The 22,662-nt window shown below is 38.7% G+C and overlaps 2 protein-coding genes and 1 pseudogene across 10 annotated transcripts in view; 1 reads left to right on the plus strand and 2 right to left on the minus strand.

The window, feature by feature from the left end:
• Window positions 1-8,780, minus strand: part of Lrrc36 (leucine rich repeat containing 36) — a 59,822-nt gene extending 51,042 nt beyond the window's left edge. For 2 of the 6 annotated variants that reach the window (XM_013071653.3, XM_087205193.1), the window contains exons 1-2: window positions 8,685-8,779; window positions 1,575-1,702 (exon numbers count right to left, since the gene is read on the minus strand). In XM_013071653.3, the coding sequence (XP_012927107.3) occupies window positions 1,575-1,702; window positions 8,685-8,712 (156 nt within the window). In that variant the 5' untranslated portion in view covers window positions 8,713-8,779. Of the gene's footprint in view, window positions 1-1,574; window positions 1,703-8,684 lie in introns of those variants that run through there. The other 4 variants (XR_002394331.2, XM_021256876.2, XM_087205189.1 and 1 more) reach the window with 4 other exon arrangements.
• A 4,232-nt stretch (window positions 8,781-13,012) lies between these two features.
• On the minus strand, window positions 13,013-18,175 carry LOC106009258 (protein boule-like pseudogene; annotated as a pseudogene).
• The window catches only part of Kctd19 (potassium channel tetramerization domain containing 19), a 37,054-nt gene continuing 27,851 nt past the window's right edge, over window positions 13,460-22,662 (plus strand). For 2 of the 4 annotated variants that reach the window (XM_004843235.4, XM_021256875.2), the window contains exons 1-2: window positions 18,399-18,489; window positions 22,162-22,458. In XM_004843235.4, coding sequence (XP_004843292.2) covers window positions 18,403-18,489; window positions 22,162-22,458 — 384 coding nt within the window. In that variant the 5' untranslated portion in view covers window positions 18,399-18,402. Of the gene's footprint in view, window positions 13,587-18,398; window positions 18,490-22,161; window positions 22,459-22,662 lie in introns of those variants that run through there. The other 2 variants (XM_087205168.1, XM_087205179.1) reach the window with 2 other exon arrangements.

Here is a 22,662-nt window from a genome sequence, read left to right on the forward strand (position 1 = left end):
TACTTCAAAAAGGTGAAATTATTTTCATTATGTTGTTTATAAAATTATGTTTTTCTTTGCCTCTCATTTAAAATTACCGTTTTCTAAAAATAAAATAAAATAAAATTACAATTTTCTTATCACAGGAAATTTAGGAAACTAAAATATTTCAAGAAGAGCCCTTTTTGTTTTGATGCCTCCTTTACTTCCTTTCTTTCCCTTTCTCTCGCTCTTTCTTTTTCATTGAATTCCAGTAACTTTTATATCATTAAAGGGTCAGTTGTTAGAAATAGTTATCAGTGTCCACTGGGACTGTTTTTAATGTGTCTAATGTTCCAGTTCAAGTAATCTTTTAATATCTCTCAGTGTAAAAATCAAGGAAACTACATATATTCTCTCACTTTTCCCAACTGGCACAGATTCATGTATTCTCTGACATTACACTAAAAAGAATTATAAAACATTTTCTCTGAAAAATTGAGCAAATTAATTCAGACCTGCTAGAGATGAATATAAGCAGGTAAATCATAAATGCAAAAAATATAGAAAACTAACATTTACCAAGTGCTTTCTATATGCCAAGTAGTGTACCAGGAGTTTCATACATATCATGTTTGGTATATATGTTACTTTGCTTAATCTTCAGTACATTTTTTGCCCAAGTCATGGAAGTGGAAAAAAAGAGACTAAAAACAAATTATAAGCCAGGCATGGTGCCATACACCTGTAACCCAGCATTCTGGGAAGCTGAGGTAGGAGGACTGAAAGTTTGAGTCCAGCCTGAGCAATTTAGCAACTTAGTGAGACCCCATCTCAAAATAAAAAATGAGAAAGGGTTGGGTAGCTCAGTGTGAAGACCATGAGTTTAATCTCTAGTACCAGAAAAAAATTACAGCAATGTGTACTTAATTTTTAGCATAGAAATGAACAAATAAACAAACAGATGCACATATGAAAACAGAAGACCTCAGCAACTCTGAAATAATCCTTCCTGAAACTAAGAGGAAAAATATAAATTAGTCTAAATACCTAGTTCAACTTGGAGTTGCTGCTTTTAGATTTTTAGAAATTTGATCTCACTTGGGCTTCTTTTAAAGCCCTTAGTTAGACCTTGAGATTGGGTCTGGCTGAACAGGTATCATCTAAGAAGTGCAGAATCTGGGAGATTAACTAATTTCGGATAGCATCTGAGTCTTTGTTACCTCTGGTCTTCCACAGAATGGTTTTGCCAGTTAACTAGGGCAAAATAGAAACATATGGAAGAAGCATTTGGGTTTCTACTGCAGAGGTATGTGCCACTATGCCCAACTTCATAAATTTTTATGCACATTGAAATTTATACTATTGCCCTAGGCAATGAAAGTTTAATATAGTTTTCTCTGAGTGCAAAAGAAATTTTACCCAGTATTATATAAAAAATAATTTTAAACATAAAGCAAAATTGAAAGAGTTTTATAGTGAATAATAAAATTTAGTTTAGAGGACATTTAAAAGGAAAATCCTATACTCCCCAGGCTGACATTATCTAGCTCTTATTTATTCCCACCAAAAAATAAGTTGGGCTGACCTGGCTGGTCATAGCATATAGAACTTACCTTTAGGCTAGTGATCAAATTTCTTGATAAATCTAAGGATCGGAGATTTTTAAAATTTCTGAAGGCATCACCAATAGAATGGATTTTTCCAGCATAAGATCCCTGCAATGAAAGAGACTCCACCAGTTCTGAAAAGAGACCATCAGTATATATATTATTATTCTCTGCTTGGATAAATAGCAGCATCAATGAAAGTAGCCTTCCTTCCTCCTATAATCCATCTGTGAAAGGCTTTTTATCCAAGGCTTATAAAATCATATCTCCTTTTTTTTTGTTTTGCTTTTTGTCTTTGGTACCAGGGATCGAACTCAGGTCCTTGTGCTTGCGAGGCAGGTGGTGGAACCACTGAGCTAAATCCCCAGCTCATATCTCCTTTTTTAAAAGAAACAATATGGTCTAATACAATGATATCAAGCTTCAGTTTTATAGAGCCCTTGGGCTTCTCTACCCTGAAAGATGCAGTACAAGACCCCAAAAGGTCCCAAAACAAAATAGAAAAAAATCCAGCAATCTAATGATTAGAATTTAGCCCTATAGAAAATACTCACAAAATTTTGCCAGGATATATACTAGACAGCACAAGGATATCAATTCCAGGAAAGTTTAAAGATGGAAGAAAGTGGGCCGGGGATGGAGCTCAGCAGTGCAGCGCCTGCCTGGCAAATGCAAGGCTCTGTGTTCAATTCCCGGTACAAAAAAAAAAAAAAAAAAGATGGAAGAAAGCAAGTAAACAAGAGAAAACTATCAAAGGGCTCCTTTAGCAGAAGAGTGGAACTAAGAGATGGAATAAATAACAGTGAATTGATACAAAGAACTATGTCCTAGATTTGAGACCATGTACAAGTCACTTAGCTTTTGCACATCAGATTCCTCATCTGTAAAATAGAGATAACAGTATTTAACATATATACGTATATGTATTATACATGTATATACACATATTATACATATATATGTATTATACATGTATACACACATATATATTATACGTATATACACATATTATACATATATATGTATTATATGTATATATGTACATATGTGAGATATAGATATATATATATATATATATATATATATATATATATCTCTTAGAACAGTCACTAGCCTGGAATGGTGGCACATGCAGCACTCTTAAGAGACTGAGGCAGGAGAATAGCAAGTTCAAGCCCAGCCTGGGCAATTTGGCATTTCAGTGTGGCCCTGCTTCAAATTTTTAAAAGGCTGGGGATGTAGCTCAGTGTGAAGGCCCTGGGTTTAATTCCCAGTACTGGAGAGGAAAAAAACAACAACAATGCCTATTGGGCTGAGGATGTAGCTCAATAATGGAGCATAAGGCACTGGGTTCCATCTTCAGCACTGGTGGGGAAAAAAGCAGAAAAAAGAAAGAAAGAATAGTGCCTAAAGAATGAGGTAGATTGGGCCAGGGATTTAGCTCAGTGGTGCCACGGCCTGCCTCACAAGCCCAAGTTCCTGAGTTCAATTCCTGGTACCAAAAAAAGAGAATGAGGTAGATTTGTAGATGCTTATATCAAAAATCTCCAGCTCTTTTCTTTCTTTCTTTCTTTCTTTCTTTCTTTCTTTAAATTTTGAAACAAGGTTTCATTAAGTCATTATGTTGCCCAGGCTGGGTTCAAAATCACAGTCCTCCTGCCTCAGCCTCCCAGAGGATTATGCAGGATTATGGGCCTGCACCACCATGCCCAGTTTCTGTGAAATTTCTTACAGCACTGAACAGAGAAGACTCTCAAAATTGCCAACAGCAGCTCTCCGGGAGGTTTGTTGGGCCAAAATGAGAATAGTAACCAAAGCTAGAAAGGAATTCTTCAGAATCCAATTTGCAGGTGACCACCAGAGACTGCACTGAAATAAAATCTTGGGGTGCTATAGCAATGTGGACTTCATAAACTGTTGAAAGTCATAAACTGAAGATTCTGTTAAATACAAAACTCATGGTTGGAAGAAATTAGTGGGAGCAGAATTACATTGAATGGAACTAGGAAGATAGGACAGAAGGAACAAGAAGGTCTGAATACAGGTAGGGGAGGGAAGCAGAGATGGTAGACCTCAGGGAGCATAAAGTCATGTTTTTCAGTACTTTGTACAACAGAAGAGGGAGACTCAAACCCCTAAGAACACCCACTCTTCCCACCTAAACGTACAGAGAAACTTACTGCACTTAAAGTGACACAGAAAAGGACTACAGTCAAATCTTATATGAAGGTTATTATAAGCAAAAAGAAAAAGGAATAGAATAACATCATTAAAGAATGAAAGCACTGCAGTAGACTTTTTGCAGGTGGGAAAGGGATCTAGGGATAAGAGGGGAAGGCAAAGGGAAGTAAAAAGGACGAAGGCATGATATGTATAAGTACCGACTCCCCATGATGAATATATTTGTCATGTATCACAAATATACTAATAAAAAAAATGAAAGGACTCCGAAAGGATACATCCACAAAACAAATAAAGATATCATAACAGTGCAGTGGTTCTCAAAGTGTGGTCCTCAGACCCTTAGAGGTCACTGAGACATGTATGGAGCACATACAAATCAAAACTATTTAAAAAAAATTTTTTTTCTTTTTCTTTTCTTTTTTTTTTTTTGGTACCAGGGATCGAACTCAGGTCCTTGCACTTGCGCGGCAGGCGGCGAAACCACTGAGATAAATCCCTGGCCCAATTTTTTAAAAATTATTTTCACAGGGCTGAGGATTTAGCTCAGTGGTTTTGCCACCTGCTGCTCAAGCAAAAGGACCTGAGTTCAATCCCTGGACCTGAGTTCAATCTCTGGTACCAAAAAGACCCCCAAAACAAAAGGGCTGGGGATGTAGCTCAGTGCCTGCCTGGCAAGCTCAAAGTCCTGGGTTTGATCCCCGGTACCAAAAAGTTAAAAAAATATATATATGAAATATTAAGATATTTTATATATATATATATGAAATATTAAGATATTTGGAAAAAAACAAAATGCAGTATAGTCATACAATGGAATATTACTCAGAAATATGCAAGAATAAACTACCTGTACATACAATATAACATCACACTGAGAGAAAGAGGCCAGACACAGAGTATGTACTATAAGATTCTAGTTGTAGGAAACTCAAAAGGAGGCCAAACAAGTCTTTGGTGGTAGAAATGAGAAGTGTAATTGAATCTAGGGTGGTATATTGACTGGAAAAACCAGGAGGTAACATTCTGGGATAAAAATGTTCTATGCCTTATTGGGATGTTGGCTACATGGGCAAATTTGTCAAATGTAAATCATATATTTAATCAGAAATTCATATCCTTAATACATAAAAATCTATAACCCAACAATAACAATGAAAACCCAACCAACAACATGGACAAAGGATTTGAATAGCTAATTCTTCAATGAAGATACACAAATGACTAATAAGCTCAGGAAAAGATGCTCAAAATCATTAGCCATTAAGGAAAGGCAAATCAAAAACCACAAAATATCACTTCATACCCACTAGGATGTCTATAATGATAATGATGCTGCTGCTGATGATGATGAAAAGATGCTCAACATCATTAGCCACTAAGGAAAGGCAAATCAAAACCACAAAATATCACTTCATACCCACTAGGATGGCTATAATAATGATGATGATGATGATGATGATGATAATTTTAAAACAATGAATACTGGCCCAGCATACACAGGGGCCTGGATTCAATTCCCAGTACTGAGGAGGGGAAGGACTTAGACACAATCTTTATAACTTTCACAAAAATTATAAAGTAGATTATAGACTTAAATGTAAAACAAAAAAACTGCAAAACTTCTTAAAGATAACACAACACAAAATCTAAATCGTCTTGGGTTTGGTGGTGAGTTTTTAAAACAACACCAAAAGCATGATTCATGAAAGAAAAACTTGTAAAAGAGGACTTCCTAAAATTTAAAATGTCTGTTCCATAAAAGACACTGATAAGGAATGAAAAAATAAGCCACATATTGGGTGTTATGGTTTGTAAGTGAAATATCCCCCAAAGGCCTCTTTGTTAAAGGCTTGGCTCTCAGACAATAGTGCTATTGGAGGTAGTGGAACCTTTAGTAGTTGGGGCCTAGGGGATGAAGTAATTTGGGGATATTAGGACCTTGGGCCCTTCCTGTCTTGTCTCTTTTTGCCTCCTGGCCACCATGACGTGAATAGCCTCCTCAGCCATGTATTTCCACCATAATATACTTACTGCTCTGCACAGCCCCCAAAGTGACCATGAACTAAAAGCTCTGAAACCAGCTGTGAAAATAAAACTTCCTCCTTATAGGTTAATTTACCTCAGGTATGTGTTACTGTAACAGAAAGATAATACACTAGGAAAATATATTTGCAAAATATCTTATCTTATAAAGGACTGGTATGCAAAATATACAAAGAACTCCTAAAACTCAACTATTAGAAATCAATCCAATTTAAAAATAGGCAACACCGGGGCCAGGGATTTAGCTCAGTGGTTTCGCCGTCTGCCTCGCAAACGAAAGATCCCAAGTATGATCCCCAGTACCAAAATGAACAACAACAACAAAACAGGCAACTGAGTATGGACTGAAACTTCTACAGACTATGAGGCAAAATAAACTTTTCCTCCTTTAACTTTGGGTGTTGGGTGTTTTGGCTCAGCAATGCCAAAAGTAACTAAAGACACATGGGAACTCTGTATTTTATGTGTAATTTTATTGTAAATCAAAAAATGCTATAAAGAACAAAGTCTTTTAAGAAGAAATGAATTATTGATACATGCTAAAATATAGATGAACCTTCAAAAGATCATGCTACATCAAAGAAGCCAGACAAAAAAGGCTATGTATTATTCCATTCATATGAAATATCCAGGAGAAGCTAATTTATAGAGAGAGAAAGCAGATTAATGGTTGCCAGGGGCTGAGGAAAGTGAAAAATGAGGAGTGACAGTCTAATGGATTGATGAAAATGTTCTAGAACTAGGTGGTGGTGATGGTTGCACAACATTGTGAATGTACAGATACTCCTCATTTAATGACCTGTTTAATGACTGTTCAGCCTTATGATTGAGGTGCTCTGTTCAATCTTATGACCCACCACTTGGACTTACGACTTGCCTTTTTGGGGTACAGCTCTGTATATCTTGTTTATAGAGCCTCAATGTCTTTTTTGTACAGTATAGCTTATTTATATAGTACTGTAATTTTTGCTGATTATACTGTACAGTACTATAGCTTTATGTTCTGTTAGACATTACAGTATTGCATGTAAGAGTTATGAAAACAAAAGCAAAGTCATCAAGTTGGAGTTTCCTTTGACCATTTTTTTGTTCTGAATATTATAATGTCAATACAATTCCTCATTTAGTGACCAATTCATTGAATGACCTAGTCACAGGAACTGAATTTGGTTGTTAAAGAAGCAGTGTCCATACTAAACGACCTTGAGTCATATGAGTCATATATTTCTTGTGGGTTTTGTTTGTTTGTTTGTTTCAAGAGGAGGTCTTGGGCCAGGGATTTAGCTCAGTGGTTTCACTGCCTGCCTGGCAAGAAGAAGGACCCAAGTTCGATCCTTGGTACCAAAAAAAAAAAAAAATGAGGTCTTTGTAGCTCAGGCTGGCCTTGAACCCATGGTAATCCTCCTGCTTCACCCTTCCGAATGCTGAGATTACAAGTGCATGTCACCAAGCCTAGAAAATCATATACTTTTAAATGGTGAGTTTTTAAAGCCAGGCATGGTGGTGTATACCTGTAATCTCACCAATGCTGAAGGCTGAGGCAGGAGGATTGAAACTTCAAAGCCAGCCTGGGTAATTTGGTTAGATTCTGTCTTTTTTGTTGTTGTTGTTAAATTCTTTTATTGGTACATTGTAGGTATACAACACAATTACTTTTCTCATTGGGAATTGTACCTTTACATGATGCATCTTGGTTCTTATTTTTTCCCCATTCCTAGCCCTCCTTTCACCCCCTCCACCCTTGCCTATTTACAAAGACTTTATTTCCATTTTTTCCATTTCTCATCATTTTTCCTTTCCCTTCTTTCCTTTCCCCTGCCCCTCCCACTACCCCTAACCCTTTGGACCTTTTCTTCCTATTTTGCATTATCGATTATTCATTCTAATCATTGGTACATTTTAGGTATACAATATAATGACATTCATCATTGGAAATTTGCACCTTTACATAGTCTCTCTTGGTTCTTATTTTTCAGCCTTGCCCAGCCCTCCCTTCAACCCCTCCATTCCTCCCTATTTACAAAGATTTTGTTCCTATTTTTCCATTTTCTCATATTAATCCCATTCCCTTCTATCCTTTCCCCTAGCGAGATTGTCTTAAAAAAAAAAAAATAGGTGAGGTGGGGAGAAAGTGACAAGTTTCTGAGCACTTCTAAGCATGGATCTAAGCATTAGTGAATTTTTAGAATAAGAATTGTTGTCTTCTCATCAGGAATGTTATTTCTTGGAAGTTGTTTTTCACAGGACATAATTAAGGCTTTAAACTTCCCTAAGGTATTACCACAGCTTCACAACCTATCACATAATGTGTGATATAAAAGGTATGTACTATGCTGCACATGAAGAACAGATCTAATTTTTTTTTTTTTCATACCGGGGATCAAACTCAGGACCTCAAGCTTGCCATGCAGGCACTGTACCGCTGAGCTACATCTCTGGCCCCAGACCTAATATTTTTAAAGAGAACCAGAATTATCATTCAAATGATAAACCTTCACAGAGACATTCTTTTATAATTCACATGAAGTGCAGGTCTTAAGAAATGATGTATTTGGCCTGGGGATTTAGCTCAGTGGTTCCGGCGCCTGCCTCGCAAGCACAAGGTCCCGAGTTGGATCCCCGGCACCAAAAAAAAAAAAAAAGTGAACATTAAGAAATGATGTATTTGGTTCTGGCATTCACAAAGAGTAAAGACAAACAGATCAGAGATCAAATCAAATATTGCATATCATAGATATGCATCATAGAAAAACATGGGGCCAGGGATTTAGCTTAGTGGTTCTGGCATCCGCCTAGCAAGCGCAAGGTTCCGAGTTCGATCTCTGGTACCAAAAAAAAAAAAAAAAATAACAATATGGCTGGGGTATAGCTCATTAGTAAAGCACTTACCTGGCATATGCAAAGCGTTGGGTTCCATCCCTAGCCCCACAGGAAAAAACAAAAAAACAGATCAGAATAATCTCCCAATTTACAAATGTCAGTATGAAATCAACAAATCAAGTAATCTCTCTATAGAAAGCCATCTATAGCTCATTTGAAAATTGAACTAATAACCTTTAACAAAGCTTATAAATAATAATGATGAAAGAGTTTCAAGTGAATAGGGCCGGGGATTTAGCTCAGTGGCACTGTGTCTGCCTTGAAAGCGCAAGGTCCCGAGTTCAATCCCCGGTACCAAAAAAAAAAAAAAGGCCTCAGGAGTCATCTATAAAGATCTCTCACTAACCAAAATTGGGATAAGTTGAACATCAATTATGATAACAACTGCAATTAGGGGTAAGAGGTACAGTGCTTGCCTAGTATGCACAAACCCATGGGTTTCACCCCCAGCGTGACAAAAAAAAAAAGTAAGCAAGCTAGTAATGGAATGGAACACACCAAATATATTTGAGTCAATGTTTTATAATAATTCTGAGAAAACAAAACAGCCCCCTTAGTCACCTTTGAATGATGTTAAAAGCAAGCACTCTGAAAACTGGAAAATATGGTGCAATCAATTCTGCCTTTCTTGTACAAACTGTACCTCAGGATTATAAAATAGTTGATGTGAAGACATTTGTTATTATAGCATTATTACAGTTAATTAAGAAGAATGAAAAATAGAATTAGAAAATTACCATTTTGTAACCCCTAACAAATTAATGAACCCAGGTAATTATATTCAATGGCTATAACAAAAAGAAAGGGCACCATGCATTATATACTTCCTAACAGAAGTGTACACCATTACTCATGAAGTTGTATAGTCAAAAAAGAAAACACACAAACACATCAAACCTGAATCAGATTAAGCCTCATCTAACTACCAATACACAGGAAATACAGGGAACAGAGGAAAATACTAAACATTTTAATGATACAGTGAGCAAATCTAGATTGTAGTGAAATTTTCATGACAAATGACCCAGTTTCTTCAAATACAATAAAAAAATGCAAGGCAAAAAGAAGTGGGAATCTATAAATCAAATAAGACTTAAGGCATATATCAATCAATTGCCATGTATGAATCTTTTGGGTTTTTTTTTTTTGGTACCAGGGATTGAACTCGGGACCTTGTGCTTGCAAGGCAGGCGGAGGAACCACTGAGCTAAATCCCCGGCCCTGCCATATGTGACTCTTACATGGGATCCTGATTTTTTTAAAAAAGAAAAATTTTATAGGACAATTGGGGAAATGAGAACACTGGTTGAATATCTGATGATATTAAAATTACTGTTAAATATTTTTAGGTTGTACATGTGATTATTTTTCAAAGAATTCTTATGTTTTGAAAATACATGTTAAAATATGTATAGTTGAAATTATATACCTGGGATTTCCTTCAAAGTAATTAGTACAAGGAATTGGAGGTAAATGGAGGATAAGGTATGTATGAAAGATTAGCCATGAATTAAGGATATCTGTTGACATAGGGTGATGGGAGTTCATTATTCTGTTAGCTGAACTCTTGTATATATTTAAAAATGGTCATAACACAATTATTAAATAGTTAGATGTAATGGCATATACCTGTAATCTCAGTATTTTGGGAGACTGAGGAAGATAGCAAATTGAAACCAAACCTGGGCAAGTTAGTGACTTATCAAGACCCTGTCTCTAAAAGAAAAATTTTAAAAAGCACTGGGATGTAGCTCAGTGCAAATGCCCTGGGTTCAGTCCCTAGTACTACAAAAAATAAATAAAAAGCAAAAATAAAATAAATGACATATACTTATATACATAGGGAATGTTTCTGGAAAGCTATCCAAGATATTGGTAACAGTATTTGTCCTTAAGAGGCATGAGGTCTGTGGACTGGGGGAAAGTGGAGTAAGACTTACACTTTTCACTGTATAACTATATTACTCATATAATAAATTATTTTAACAGCCAAAAGTTCATAATTATGTATTTCCCCTTCTCTACTAAACACGTGCTCTAATACAGTCTTTAGAGAGGAAAAAAACCCCATTGTTAACCCACATCATACTCTCCAGGTATCATTCTATTTCTGTATTTTCCTTTCTAGCCAAGTTATTCAGCAAAAATTCTCACTATCTCCTCTCCCTCACATATCATTCCTTTCTCATCCCACTCCAGTCTTGTCCCCCACCATCCTCATTCTCCCAGAACTCCCTTTGTCAAGGTTACCAATGAGTCCCTTTTACCACTTTTCTGCATTAACATGCTTAGCCTGTTAACAGCATTAGCCGCAGTTGACCATGACTCTCATGATATACCACCTTTTAAATTCCAAGACACCACATTCCTCTTCCTCGACTCAACCTCTAAACATAGAAATATTCCAAAGTTGAATCTTAAGACTTACTCCTTTCTCTATCCACATTCTCTCCTTAGGTAAATTCATCTAGTCCCATGGCTTTAAACACACACTATCTGCTAAAGTCTCCAAAATTTACATCTCTGTGACCTCTACTCTGAGTTCCAGACTCATGTACAACTGCCTACTAAGTTCTGACACTTAGATATCTGCAGGCATTTTAAACTTAATATTCTCAAAACAGGTATCATCATAGTCTATACTCTTTCAATAAACGGCATCATTACCCGCTCACCAATATTTAAGACTGTGTTATCTTTTGAGTGTTTCCTTTTCCTTATTCCTCATATCCAATCCTTTCATAAATATTCTCCTTTTGGCCCCCAAAATACACTCTGTCACTTTTTTTTTTTTTTTTTTGTGGTACCGGGGATAGAACTCAGGACTTTGTGCTTGAGAGGCAGACAGCGGCACCACTGAGGTAAATCCCCAGCCCTCTGTCACTTTTTCATCTCCATTACCATCGTCTTAGTTTACACAACTGTTATGGGCCACCTCCTCCTCCCCCTCTTCTTCCTCTTCCTCTTCCTTTTCCTCTTCCTCCTCCTCCTCCTCTTCTTCTTCTTCTTCTTCTTCGGCTTGGGATTGAATCCAGGGCCTTGAGCTATATCCATGGCCATTTATTTATTTTATTTTGTGTGGGGGGGTACCAGGAATCGAACTCAGGACCTTATGCTTGTGAGGCAGGCAAGGTGCCACTGAGCTAAAACCCTGGTCCCATTTATTTATTTAGAAACAAGGTCTTGTTAAGTCTCTAAGTTGCCCAGGTTAGGCTCAAACTTGCCATCATATCCCTCCTTAAAATACTTTGATGGAAATTCACAAGCCAATTCTAAAATTCTCTTCTTTTTCTTTTCTTTTCTTTTTTTGGTACCAGGGATTGAACTAAGGACCTTGCACTTGCCAGGCAGGTGGCAGAACCACTGAGCTAAATCCCCAGCCCCTTTTCTTTTTTTTTGAGACAGGGTCTCACTATGTAGTTCAGGCTGGCCTCAAACTCGTAGCAATCCTCCTGCCTCAGCCTCTGGAGTGCTGGGATTACAGTTATGTTCCACCACACCTGGTCAATTCTAAAATTCTTTTTCTTTTTTTTTTTGGTACCGGGGATCAAACTCGGGTCCTTGCGCTTGTGCAGCAGGAGGCAAAACGACTGAGCTAAATCCCTGGCCCAATCAATTCTAAAATTCTTAAGAGAAAATAAACATTTTCCTTCTTGTAAGAAATAATTTTGCATTTTATAAAAACAATTGTACTTTTATTTATTTTTTAACAATTGTACTTTTAACAGTCACATATGTAATTGAGTATACTGGTAAAAAAATAAGAAGAAAAGGTTGGAAGATGAAAACATTTTAGGCACCCTAATACCGTGAAATGTCAGTCAGTGTTATGTGATCATGTCAGAGAGGGGTCCTTCTTTTATCAAAATTCTATGAGGTAGCTCTATATTACATAAAATTGGTACCAAATGTATGATGCTGTAGGTTTTGGTATTATCACTAGCATTAGAGAAAAACTTAATACAGTAAAATTAATCAAATGAAAAAGCAAATATATTGAACATGTGTGTGGTATTTCTTATTTGAGAGATACTGTAATAGAAGTATAAATACTATTTAAATTCTAATAACCAGGGCAAAAACAAAATTAAATAGGACTGGCAGTAACAAATAAAAAAAGATTAAACAGAAGCATATTAAATGACAAAGTAGCAAAGCAGTAACAGAAAATCATTAAGGCTAAATAACATACTATGCTCTAAAAGTTACAGAAGTATTAAAAATTCTATTAGAATTAGAAATGATTCTTATACTAAATATTAAAATAAAAAAGAATATGAAACATAGTATCTAAAACATGAGAAGAACTCAAAGCAGAGAAAATGAAAGACACCTCGCTATTCCCAATGTGGTTTTTATTTAAGAATGAATAAAACATGTAAAAAATGATACTGCAGTTAGATTAAGACATACAAAAACAACATGCCGGGCTGGGGATTTAGCTCAGAGGTTCTTGTCGCCTGCCTTGCAAGTGCAAGGTACCGAGTTTGATCCCAGGTACCAAAAAACAAACAAACAAAAAAACCAAACATGCCACTAAATAATTTTTCTAAAACAGCTGAAAAAGCAAATTTCATAAAATTTAGAGAGCTTTCAGTGGGATAAATAAGTATGCCAAGACACTGATTAAATCCTAAATTTCACAATGGACAGTTTCTAGCCAGCTCCCTGGAGCAGGATCTTGGTCACTCAAGGATCACTGGACAAGAAATAAATCAAGTTGGACTAGAGCCACCCAGTTGTCTTCCTGCACTGTCTCGGGGACGGAAGCTTCCATCAGAGACGGTGGAGGAGCGATATATCCACCATCTTGTGCAATCTCCACGCGTTGATAAATTACCTCAGAAGGTTGAAGGTATAAAAATGGAGTAGAAGCAGGAAACTGAGGAACACGCCACCGTCATTGTCCTGGTAAGTGATATGCACGTTGCTGATAAACGGGCTGAGCTACCATCACAGAAGAACTAGACATGGAAGGTGAAGGACAAGGTAGTGGGACAGAAGTTACCTCTGGAGTATAAAAATAAGCTACGCTGTCATGGTGAGTGTAAGGATATCCAGTTGAAGTGGTTAGATAAACATCGTTCCAGCAGCTGGCATTACACTAGAACAAGAGATCTCTACTTATTTCTTATTGCTAGACCAATGTTCAGTTTCTTGTCTTTATAATTAAGTTTTTCAGCCTCTTGTAAAATTTTTTGTATATCTTCTTATGTTTCAAAAGTGACAAAACCAGACCCTTTAGACACTCCAGCTTTGTTATTTACAATCTTCATTTCTTTTACAGACCCATTCTGGGAAAAATTATTTCTTAAATCATTTTTGTCTTCAAGTCAATTCCTCCTACAAAGATACGATCGGGTATCACAGCTCTATATCTTGGTGCATTTGTTGGGTTATTCAAACTCATTGGCGACACAGGATTAGCAGATGGAGAATCTGTCTGATTTTATGTTTGCACCTCCACCTCCCTCACGGAAGCTGGGTCGCTACGCCGTGACCCAGACGCCAAGCGGACGCGCCCCCTGGCGGTAATGGCGCTCGGACCCGCGCCAGCCCTGATAAATTTGAAGAAAGAAAGTGAAGTGAAGGAGGGAAGGCACTGACTTTACTGGTTACCAAAACATGTATTAAGCTGGAAGTATAGCTCGGTGGTAGAGTACTTTCCTAGCATGTCTGAGGCCCTAGGTTTGAAACCCAGAATCAAAAGAGAAAAACAAAACAAAAACCCACACAAGAGAAAAAATACAATCATATCCAAAACACATCATATATAAAAATAAATTCCAGATAGAATGGACTTAACATGAGAAGCAGAACGGCAGAATTTTTAGGGGACAAAAGAAAGGAGCCTATTATATGAGTGTAGGGAAAGAGTTCATCAATAAGACAACAAAAACACGAATTATCAAAAAAAAACCCCAACAAAACCCTTCACTACCTTAAGATGAATTTTTCGTATGATAAAGGAGAACGTAAACATTTATTTGAATTTTAAGACAAAGAGATATAACAAAAAACAAACAAAAAAGTGTTCATAAATATACTATCCCTTTGTACATTAAAAAAGTAACACTAATCACACAATCAGAAAATTTCAACAGTATAGAAAAATACAGAGTGAAAGTGAAAGTCTCTCTTCCAAAGGTGACCACTGTGATTTCTTACAGAAGAATTTTACAATGCTTATGCCAGCACATTCATTTAATGGAAAAATATCTGTTTTACTGGTAAGTTAAAAAAGTAAGTTGCCAAGGCCCAGCGTGGTGTCATTCACCAGCACTTGGGAGGCTGAGGCAGGAGGATTGCTGCAAGTTTGAGGCTAGCATGAGCTACACAGTGAGTTCAAGGCAGCCTGAACTACATAGTGAAACACTGCCTCAAAAAAATAAAAAAATAAAAAAGGCACATTGCTAAATAGCCAGGCATGGTGGTACACACCTGTAATCCCAGCACTCTGGAAGTTGAAACAAGAGGATCACCGCAAGTTTGAGGCCAGCCTGGGCTACACAGTGAGCTTAAGGCCAGTATGAATTCCAGAGTGAGATTCTGTCTCGAAAAACAAAACAAACGAACTGCCAAATAATTTCTATGCTCTTATTCCTTTATTTTAAAAGGTGGCTGTGTATGTTTTTATAGTGATGCCAAAGGTATAGGAGGAGGGAGCATATTCTTTTACTTTAGACACTTCTGTATTGTATGAATTGTCAGAATAAGCATGAATAGGCAGATACGGTGGCACAGGCCTGTAGTCCAGCACTCGTAAGGCTGAGGCAGGAGGACTGCCACATTTGAGACCAGCCAGGGCTACATAGTGAGCTCAAGACCAGCCTGAACTACATAGTGAGACCCTGTCTCAAAAAAAAAAAAAATAAGTATGAATAATTTTTGTCATTTAAATGGCTAAAATATAAATAAGGAAAACAAATAAATACAAGGTCAAGTGAAAAAAACCCTGCCATATATTGGTCTAGTTGGAGAATAAAAGGGGTCCCTCCCCCCTCCCATTGTTACTGTTTTTTGTTTTGTTTTGAGACTAGGTCATGCTATGTTGCCCAGGCTGGTCTCATACTCAGTGACCTCAAGCCTCCCCAGTCGCTGGGACCACAGGCCTGCACAATCACACCTGTCTCCCCTCCCTGATTCATATATCAAAGTGAATCAATATTTTTTAAAAGGCAGGAAAATCATAGAAGTGAATCAAACCAATGAAGTTTTTCTTGATTGACTTGTAAAATAGGAGAGTTCAAAGAGTTTGGGAAAAGAAAAAATATACCTGAAATATCTATATCTATACACACATCAAATTATTATCTTTAGTTATCTATGCTAGGGATGGTTACAGAAGGAAGAAAAAATTAGTACCCTCTTTATTCATCCATGCAATATTTGGCTGTTATTAGCACACACGTTTGATTTTTTTTTATCTTTGGTACCAGGGATCAAACTTGGGACCTTGTGCTTTGAGGCACACGGCGGAACCACTGAGCTAAATCCCCGGACCTCAAGTTTGATTTTTTAAATAATAATTTTTAAGTAAAATTACAAATAAAAAACGAAGTTATTTCATATCCCACAAATGAAAAGAAGAGGAAGCAAGAAGGTAACTTCTGATTATGGTTACAGCACAGGCTCTGAAATCAAAGTCCCATGTTAATAAATGCTGGTTGCACCCTCTGTGACTTTGGGCAACAATCTAACCCTAAATTTAATCATTTGTAAAATGAGAAAGCATCTGCCTGATAAGCTTGCTGTGGAGATTAAATAATACATGCAGCTAAAGCACTTGAAGCAGGACCTGGTGATAATTTAGGGTGGGTAACAGATGAATCAGGAATGCTGATAATTTTTTTAACCTTCTTATTCCTTAGTCAGAAAACAAGTGAGCCAAACGAGGAGTCAAACGCAGAGTCAATAGTCACTCAGCCAGTATTATCTCTAGGATGAAGGCAAGGCTGGGGAACTGACCTAATCACCTGAGAGATCTGTTGCTAATCAATCAGGCCCTTTTCTGAGCCATCTTACAAAAGGGAGCTACACATCCAGATAGATCAAACAGAAGGTCAAGATCTTGAAGTTCTTAAGAATAGACAATAGGAAGTTGGTAATGAATAAACTGACGATGGAGAGGAGTCCTTTTCCATTTCACCCCAACCAGCAAAAGCACTCCTAGATAGGAAGTTTCCAAACCTGCCAAAAATAATGTTCTTGCTGGAGTGTGGTGGTGCACATTTGTAATCTCAGCACTCAGGAGGCTGAGGCAGGAGTTCTATTGCAGTTAGGTTAGTTAATTAGATATCTTGTAGGCAGTTAGACAGGGCCAGCCCACAAGGAGCCAACATGGAGGACAGTGAAGACACCTTCACTGAAGGCCAGCATTGTAAAAGGAGAGGAAACTACCACACCCATGTAGAATGAATAGCCGTGATTGCTATTCTAAACAGGTATCAATCACCCGGGTTGGGAGCCAACCTTTAACCCTGCCTTTCCATGAAATATCCCTGACCCACCCTCACTGAAAATCCTTGTACACTTTCTACGGGACTTGCTCCCCCATTTGACCCCCATTTAATCAATATTACCTGGGTGACTGTACTTGTATCTTTTGCCCCACCTCATAAATTTCCATTGGGTCTTATAGTTTTGTCCCACTTTGTACCCGCCTCACCACATGGGTTTGCTTTATAAAACATCTTTCAAAAGTGGGGTGGGCGGGCAACCCACTTTCTGGTCCCCCTTCTGTCTCTCTTAGACAGAAGCTTTCTTTATCTCAAAAAATTTTTCCTACTCTTAACCTCCATTGTTCCTAGAATTCATTCTTCGATTTTAGAGAACACGTACTCGAGTTTTGGATATCTAGCAGGTTTGGGAGTTACATCTCTTCCCCCTATATCAATTCGAGGTCAGGCTGAACCACATAGTGAGTTCAAAGCCAGTCTGAACTACATAGGGAGACTCTGTCTCACAACACAAACAAAAAACGAACACTCTTTGTACCTCAACAGCACACCCTCCGCCCCCAAACACAACTGCTCTTCTCAACACTACCCGTCTCCCACCAATGTCCCTCTGAGGGCTCACTTTCCGTCTAGTAGTTCATACTTCTTTCCTCTGTCCAATTCTGTCACCTGCCACAGGGTCCCTCTCGCCTGTTTAATCTCCTGTCTTCTCTACGTCACACTCCCTCAATTCCTCGCCCTCTGCTGTTACTTCAGTTCCTCCACTTTCATTTCACTGTAACTATTTTGCATGTTTCCCCTTCTCCGCTTCAGAGACGGCTCCTCTGCGGTTCCTACGCCTCTACGGCGAGATCCCCCCCCCCCCCCCCAGCTTCCACCTCAGCTTCCACCTCAGCTTCCACCTCAGCTTCCACCTCAGCTTCCTCCTCCCGGCCTCTAACCCCCCCCAGGTCCTCCCAGCCTGGCCCTACCCGGATGCTCCTGGGTCAGCGCCCCCAGGCGGCGGCGGCCCTCCTCGTCCAGATCCCATTGCTCCGCCATCCCCGCCCACCGCTCACCTGACACGGGCCCTCGGGCCCTCGAGATAGTCCCACGCGCCAGGCCCAGCTCTTGACCGGCCCCACCCACACCGCCAGGCCCCACCCCTCAGCAGGCGCCCCTCATCTCCCCGGGATCCGTTAGTGCCCAGCTAGCGCGCCTGCTCCCTGCCGCAGAAGTGGCAACATGGTATGAAGACAGACCTGTACGGGAACTCCAAAACCACTAAAATGGCATGGCGTGGCGTGGCGTGGCGTGGCGTGGCGTGGCGTGGCGGGGACGGGGGCGAGGCTGGAGCCCAGGATTACCATGGCAGGGTTAGGGATTTCATTCTGGATTATGGGGATTGGAGGGTGACCCCAAATTTGAAGGCTGTGTGGGACTAGCTCTGAAGAGTTGGAAGAACGCGCTGCCTTGAGGGTTGAGGTGCTCTAGCTCTGAGAATTTGGAGGACCGGGCCTTAGAGGTTAGGGTGCACCTCTTTGACAGAATAAGAGTCTTCATATCTCAGGGCGGGGGTTTAGGGAGTGCAGACTTTGGAGCAAGGAGAGGGGTGTGTGTTGAGGAGGATCCTGATCTGGAAGGTTGGTGAATGGGAGCAGATTTAGGAGACATGAAGGGGAGATCCTGATCTGAAAGGCTGGGCAACTTGGCTCTGAGTTAAGATCTTGTCTTAGCACAAGGTGGTTGTAGCTCTAGATCTTGACTTGAAAGGAGTTCCTATGGGGGACAGGGACCATTATGGAAAAGAGATGCCCTTTGGGATGGGATGGGGGTGACTTTTAAGGCTACCACATTTCTTGTATCCAATCTAATAAGAAGCCAGGTTGTCCTTCAGAGTACCATAGGCCCTCCACACTTACCTGTGACTGCAGGCTCTCCTCATGCTGGGATAGTTGTGCAGGAACAAGCCCCTGAGCAGTCTCTGGGGAAGAAAGTTCTGAAAAGAATAGCTATATCCCTAACCTCTACCCTCATTCCTACAGGCATCTCTTGCCCCCTTGTTTATGGGACATTTGTGTAAGAAGGAGACACTTTTGAACCAGGACTCTCTTGTCATCCTTAATAGGAAAAGAGGCACTGAGTCCAGAACTGAGCCTCATCTTTAAGGGGCAGGTTTTCTTTAGCATCCCAAATCTGCACACTCTGAGCACCTCTACTGATCTCTCAACCAGCTCATCACCTTTAAGGAGAACAGGACACAGTGTTAGGAGTCCTTATATATTTATGATTTCTTGTATCAATTGGGCTGTTAGTTACTCTGTGTTTGTCATGTCCCGCCTTAACCACATGTAAAAGGGTTAGGATTCAAAAGCCTAGATTAGCTCATTGGGTGGCTTTTCCAGCACTGCTTCTAAGGCTGAGAACACCATTTTACAATTTGTAATCTTTCTCTTCATGCCCCCTAGAGGCTGTCTTGTCTCACATGTGACATATATAATCACTCATTTTATATGTATCTAAGTAGTTAGATCAGGTTTACTCAAATGGACCCTACCTCCTTTTTTATGGAATTTATTTTCTTTCCTCATCTGTCAGAATCAGAGGTACAAGATTTTGTTGGAGAAGGACTTTTCCTCTCTTGAGCAAACATCTCTTTGTCTTCCCCCCTACCACCAACACATTTTAAATATTCAGAAAGGTTGAAAGAATTGTACAAGCACCATACATTTACCATCTAACTTCTGCAATTAACATTTTGCTATATTTTATCACATGTTCATCTACCATCCCTCTATCAGTCCATCTTATTTTTTATGGTCCTTTTTGTGCTCATGTGTGTGAGGCACTGAGGATTGAACTCAAGAGTACTCCACCACTGTACTATATCTTCAGTCCCTTTTTTAAAATTTTGAGACAAGTTCTCACTAAGTTGCCCCAGTGGCACTCAAATTTGTGATCCTCCTGCCTTAGCCTCCCAAAGTGCTGTGATCCATTAGGGGAATTCAATCTAAAGCCTTTACACTGAGCTACATTCCCAGCCCTTCCTTTTTTTTTTTTTTTAAATTTTGAAACAGGGGTCTCATTAAGGTTGCCCAGTCTGGGCCCAAATTTGCAGTCATCCTCCTGCCCCAGCTTTCCATGTTCTGGGGTTATAGGCATGCACAACCACATCTAGCTTATTTGCCCCTCTTAAAAATTTTTTACAAGGGTAATGCTCTCTGATTATTTTAAAATCTGATACAAGTGGCTTAATATGATTGATGGCTTTCTTCTTTTCAATAGTATTGATAACCTAGGTTGTCTTGTAGCAAAGTAGACAGTTTACTTACGAATGTGAATAGATGAGCTGAGGAAGGTTAATGATTGTTGTTGCCTTATATGAAAAAACATCCACAGGGCTGGGGATTTAGCTCAGTAGTTCCAGCTCCTGCCTCGCAAGTGCAAGGTCCCAAGTTCGATCCCTGGTACCAAAAAAAAAAAAGCATCCACAGCATTCAGCCCCCAGTGGTGTAAAGTAGGAGTAAAAGAGAGCTCTGCAGATGCTCAGTGAGATTTAGGTTGTCTCACCACAACTCTTTTTTTTAAACCTTTATTGAGATATAATTAATATACCATATGATTTACTATTTTAATATGTACAATTCAGTGGTTTTTATTATGTTCACAGAGTTGTGTAACCATCACCATAATCAATTTTAGAACATACTCATTTTCCCAAAAAAGAAATCCCTATCCACTGGGAGTCACACCCCATCCTTTCCCTACCTCCCTAGCCCTAGGCAACCACATTTGCCTATTCTGCACATCACATGTAAATAGAATCATATACTTTGTGATTTTTTTTATGTTTGACTTCTTTCACTAAGCATAATGTTTCACTGTTCACTCATGTATCAGTATTTCATTCTCTTTTTAAATGACAAATCATATTGCATTATATGGATATATTACCTTTTAAAATTCATTAATCAATTGATGGACAAATTCAGTTGAACATAATATAAGTTTATTTCTAGGCTCCAAATTGATTCCACTTGTCTATATAGTTCTCCTTTTGCTGGTAGTACACTGTTTTTGTAACTCTGGCTTTGCAGTAAGTTTTGAAAGTGGGAAGTATAAATCATTAAACTTTGTTTTCCTTTTTTAAGATTGTTTTGGCTACTCAGGTTGTTGTATTTTTATATGAACTTAGCATATAGTCAATGTTTGCAAAAACTGCAGTTGAGATTTCCATAGATACTGTGTTGAATCTGTTGATCAAATTAGAAAGTATTGCCATTTTAACAATGTCTTCCACTCAATGAACATGAGATGTTTTTCCTCTTACATAGATCTTTTTAAATCTTTCAATGATATTTTCAAGTTTTTCAGAATCTTACACATCCTTTGTTAAACTTACTCATAAGTATTTTGTTTTTGATGCTGTTGGAAATGGAATTATTTTCTTAATTTCAGTTTGGATTGTTTATTGCTAATCTAAAAATATTTTTTAAAATACTGATCTGCATCCTTCAACCTTGCTGGGCTCATTATAGTTTCTTAGTGAATTCCTTAGGATTTTCTTTTTTTTTTTTTTTTTTTTGGTACTGGAGATTGAACTTGGGTCCTTGTGCTTGCGCAGCAGGCAGCGAAACCACTGAGCTAAATCCTCGGCCCAAATTTTTTTTTTGGGGGGGGTACCAGGGATCAAACTCGAGACCTTGTGCTTGCAAGGCAGGCGCTGGAACCACTGATCTAAATCCCTGGCTAGGATTTTCTATATACTGTACAAGATTATGTCATTAATAAGCAAAGATAGTTGAATTCTTCTTTTCCACTCATTATGCCTTTTGTTTGTTAGTTTATTTGTTTACTTTGAGGGTCTTGCTGTGTGGTTCAGGCTGGCCATGAATTCACTATGTAGCCCAGGCTGCCCTAGACCTTGCAGCAATCCTCCTTCCTCAGCCTTCTGAGTTCTGGGATTACAGGCATACACCAACCATACCAGGCCCAGGATGCCTTTTATTTCTTTCTTTTACATAGCTCTCTTTTCTTTCTTCCTTTAGGAGGAGGCTGGCATACCCTATGAATCAGCAGAGGATTTGTTTCATTTCAATGTTGGGGGCTGGCATTTCTCAGTTCCCAGAAGCAAACTTGCTCAGTTCCCAGACTCCCTGCTATGGAAAGAGGCTTTAGCATTGACCTCTTCAGAAAACCAGAGGTTGTTCATAGACAGAGATGGCTCCACATTTAGGCACGTGCACTATTATCTCTACACCTCTAAGCTCTCCTTCTCCAGTTGTGCAGAACTGAACTTGCTGTATGAGCAAGCACTGGGTTTGCAGCTGATGCCTTTGTTGCAGGTAAGATATTCTTCTCTTCCAAGAGTGGTGATCAGAAACAGGCTTTCCCTCACTAAATGTATTTTTTTATATATTGGTTCCTGAGATGCCTCTGTTAATGTCAGTGTGATGAATGACTTAAAGTAATGAACAAGAGCTAGGAATGTAGCTCAGTCGTAGGGCTCTTACTGAGCATGCTTGAGGCTATAGGATCAAGATCCAGTA

This window comes from Heterocephalus glaber, unplaced genomic scaffold, assembly GCF_053883595.1.
Source record: "Heterocephalus glaber isolate CG9 unplaced genomic scaffold, H.glaber_assembly_v1.0 deba00000071, whole genome shotgun sequence".
Taxonomy (NCBI): Eukaryota; Metazoa; Chordata; class Mammalia; order Rodentia; family Bathyergidae; genus Heterocephalus; species Heterocephalus glaber.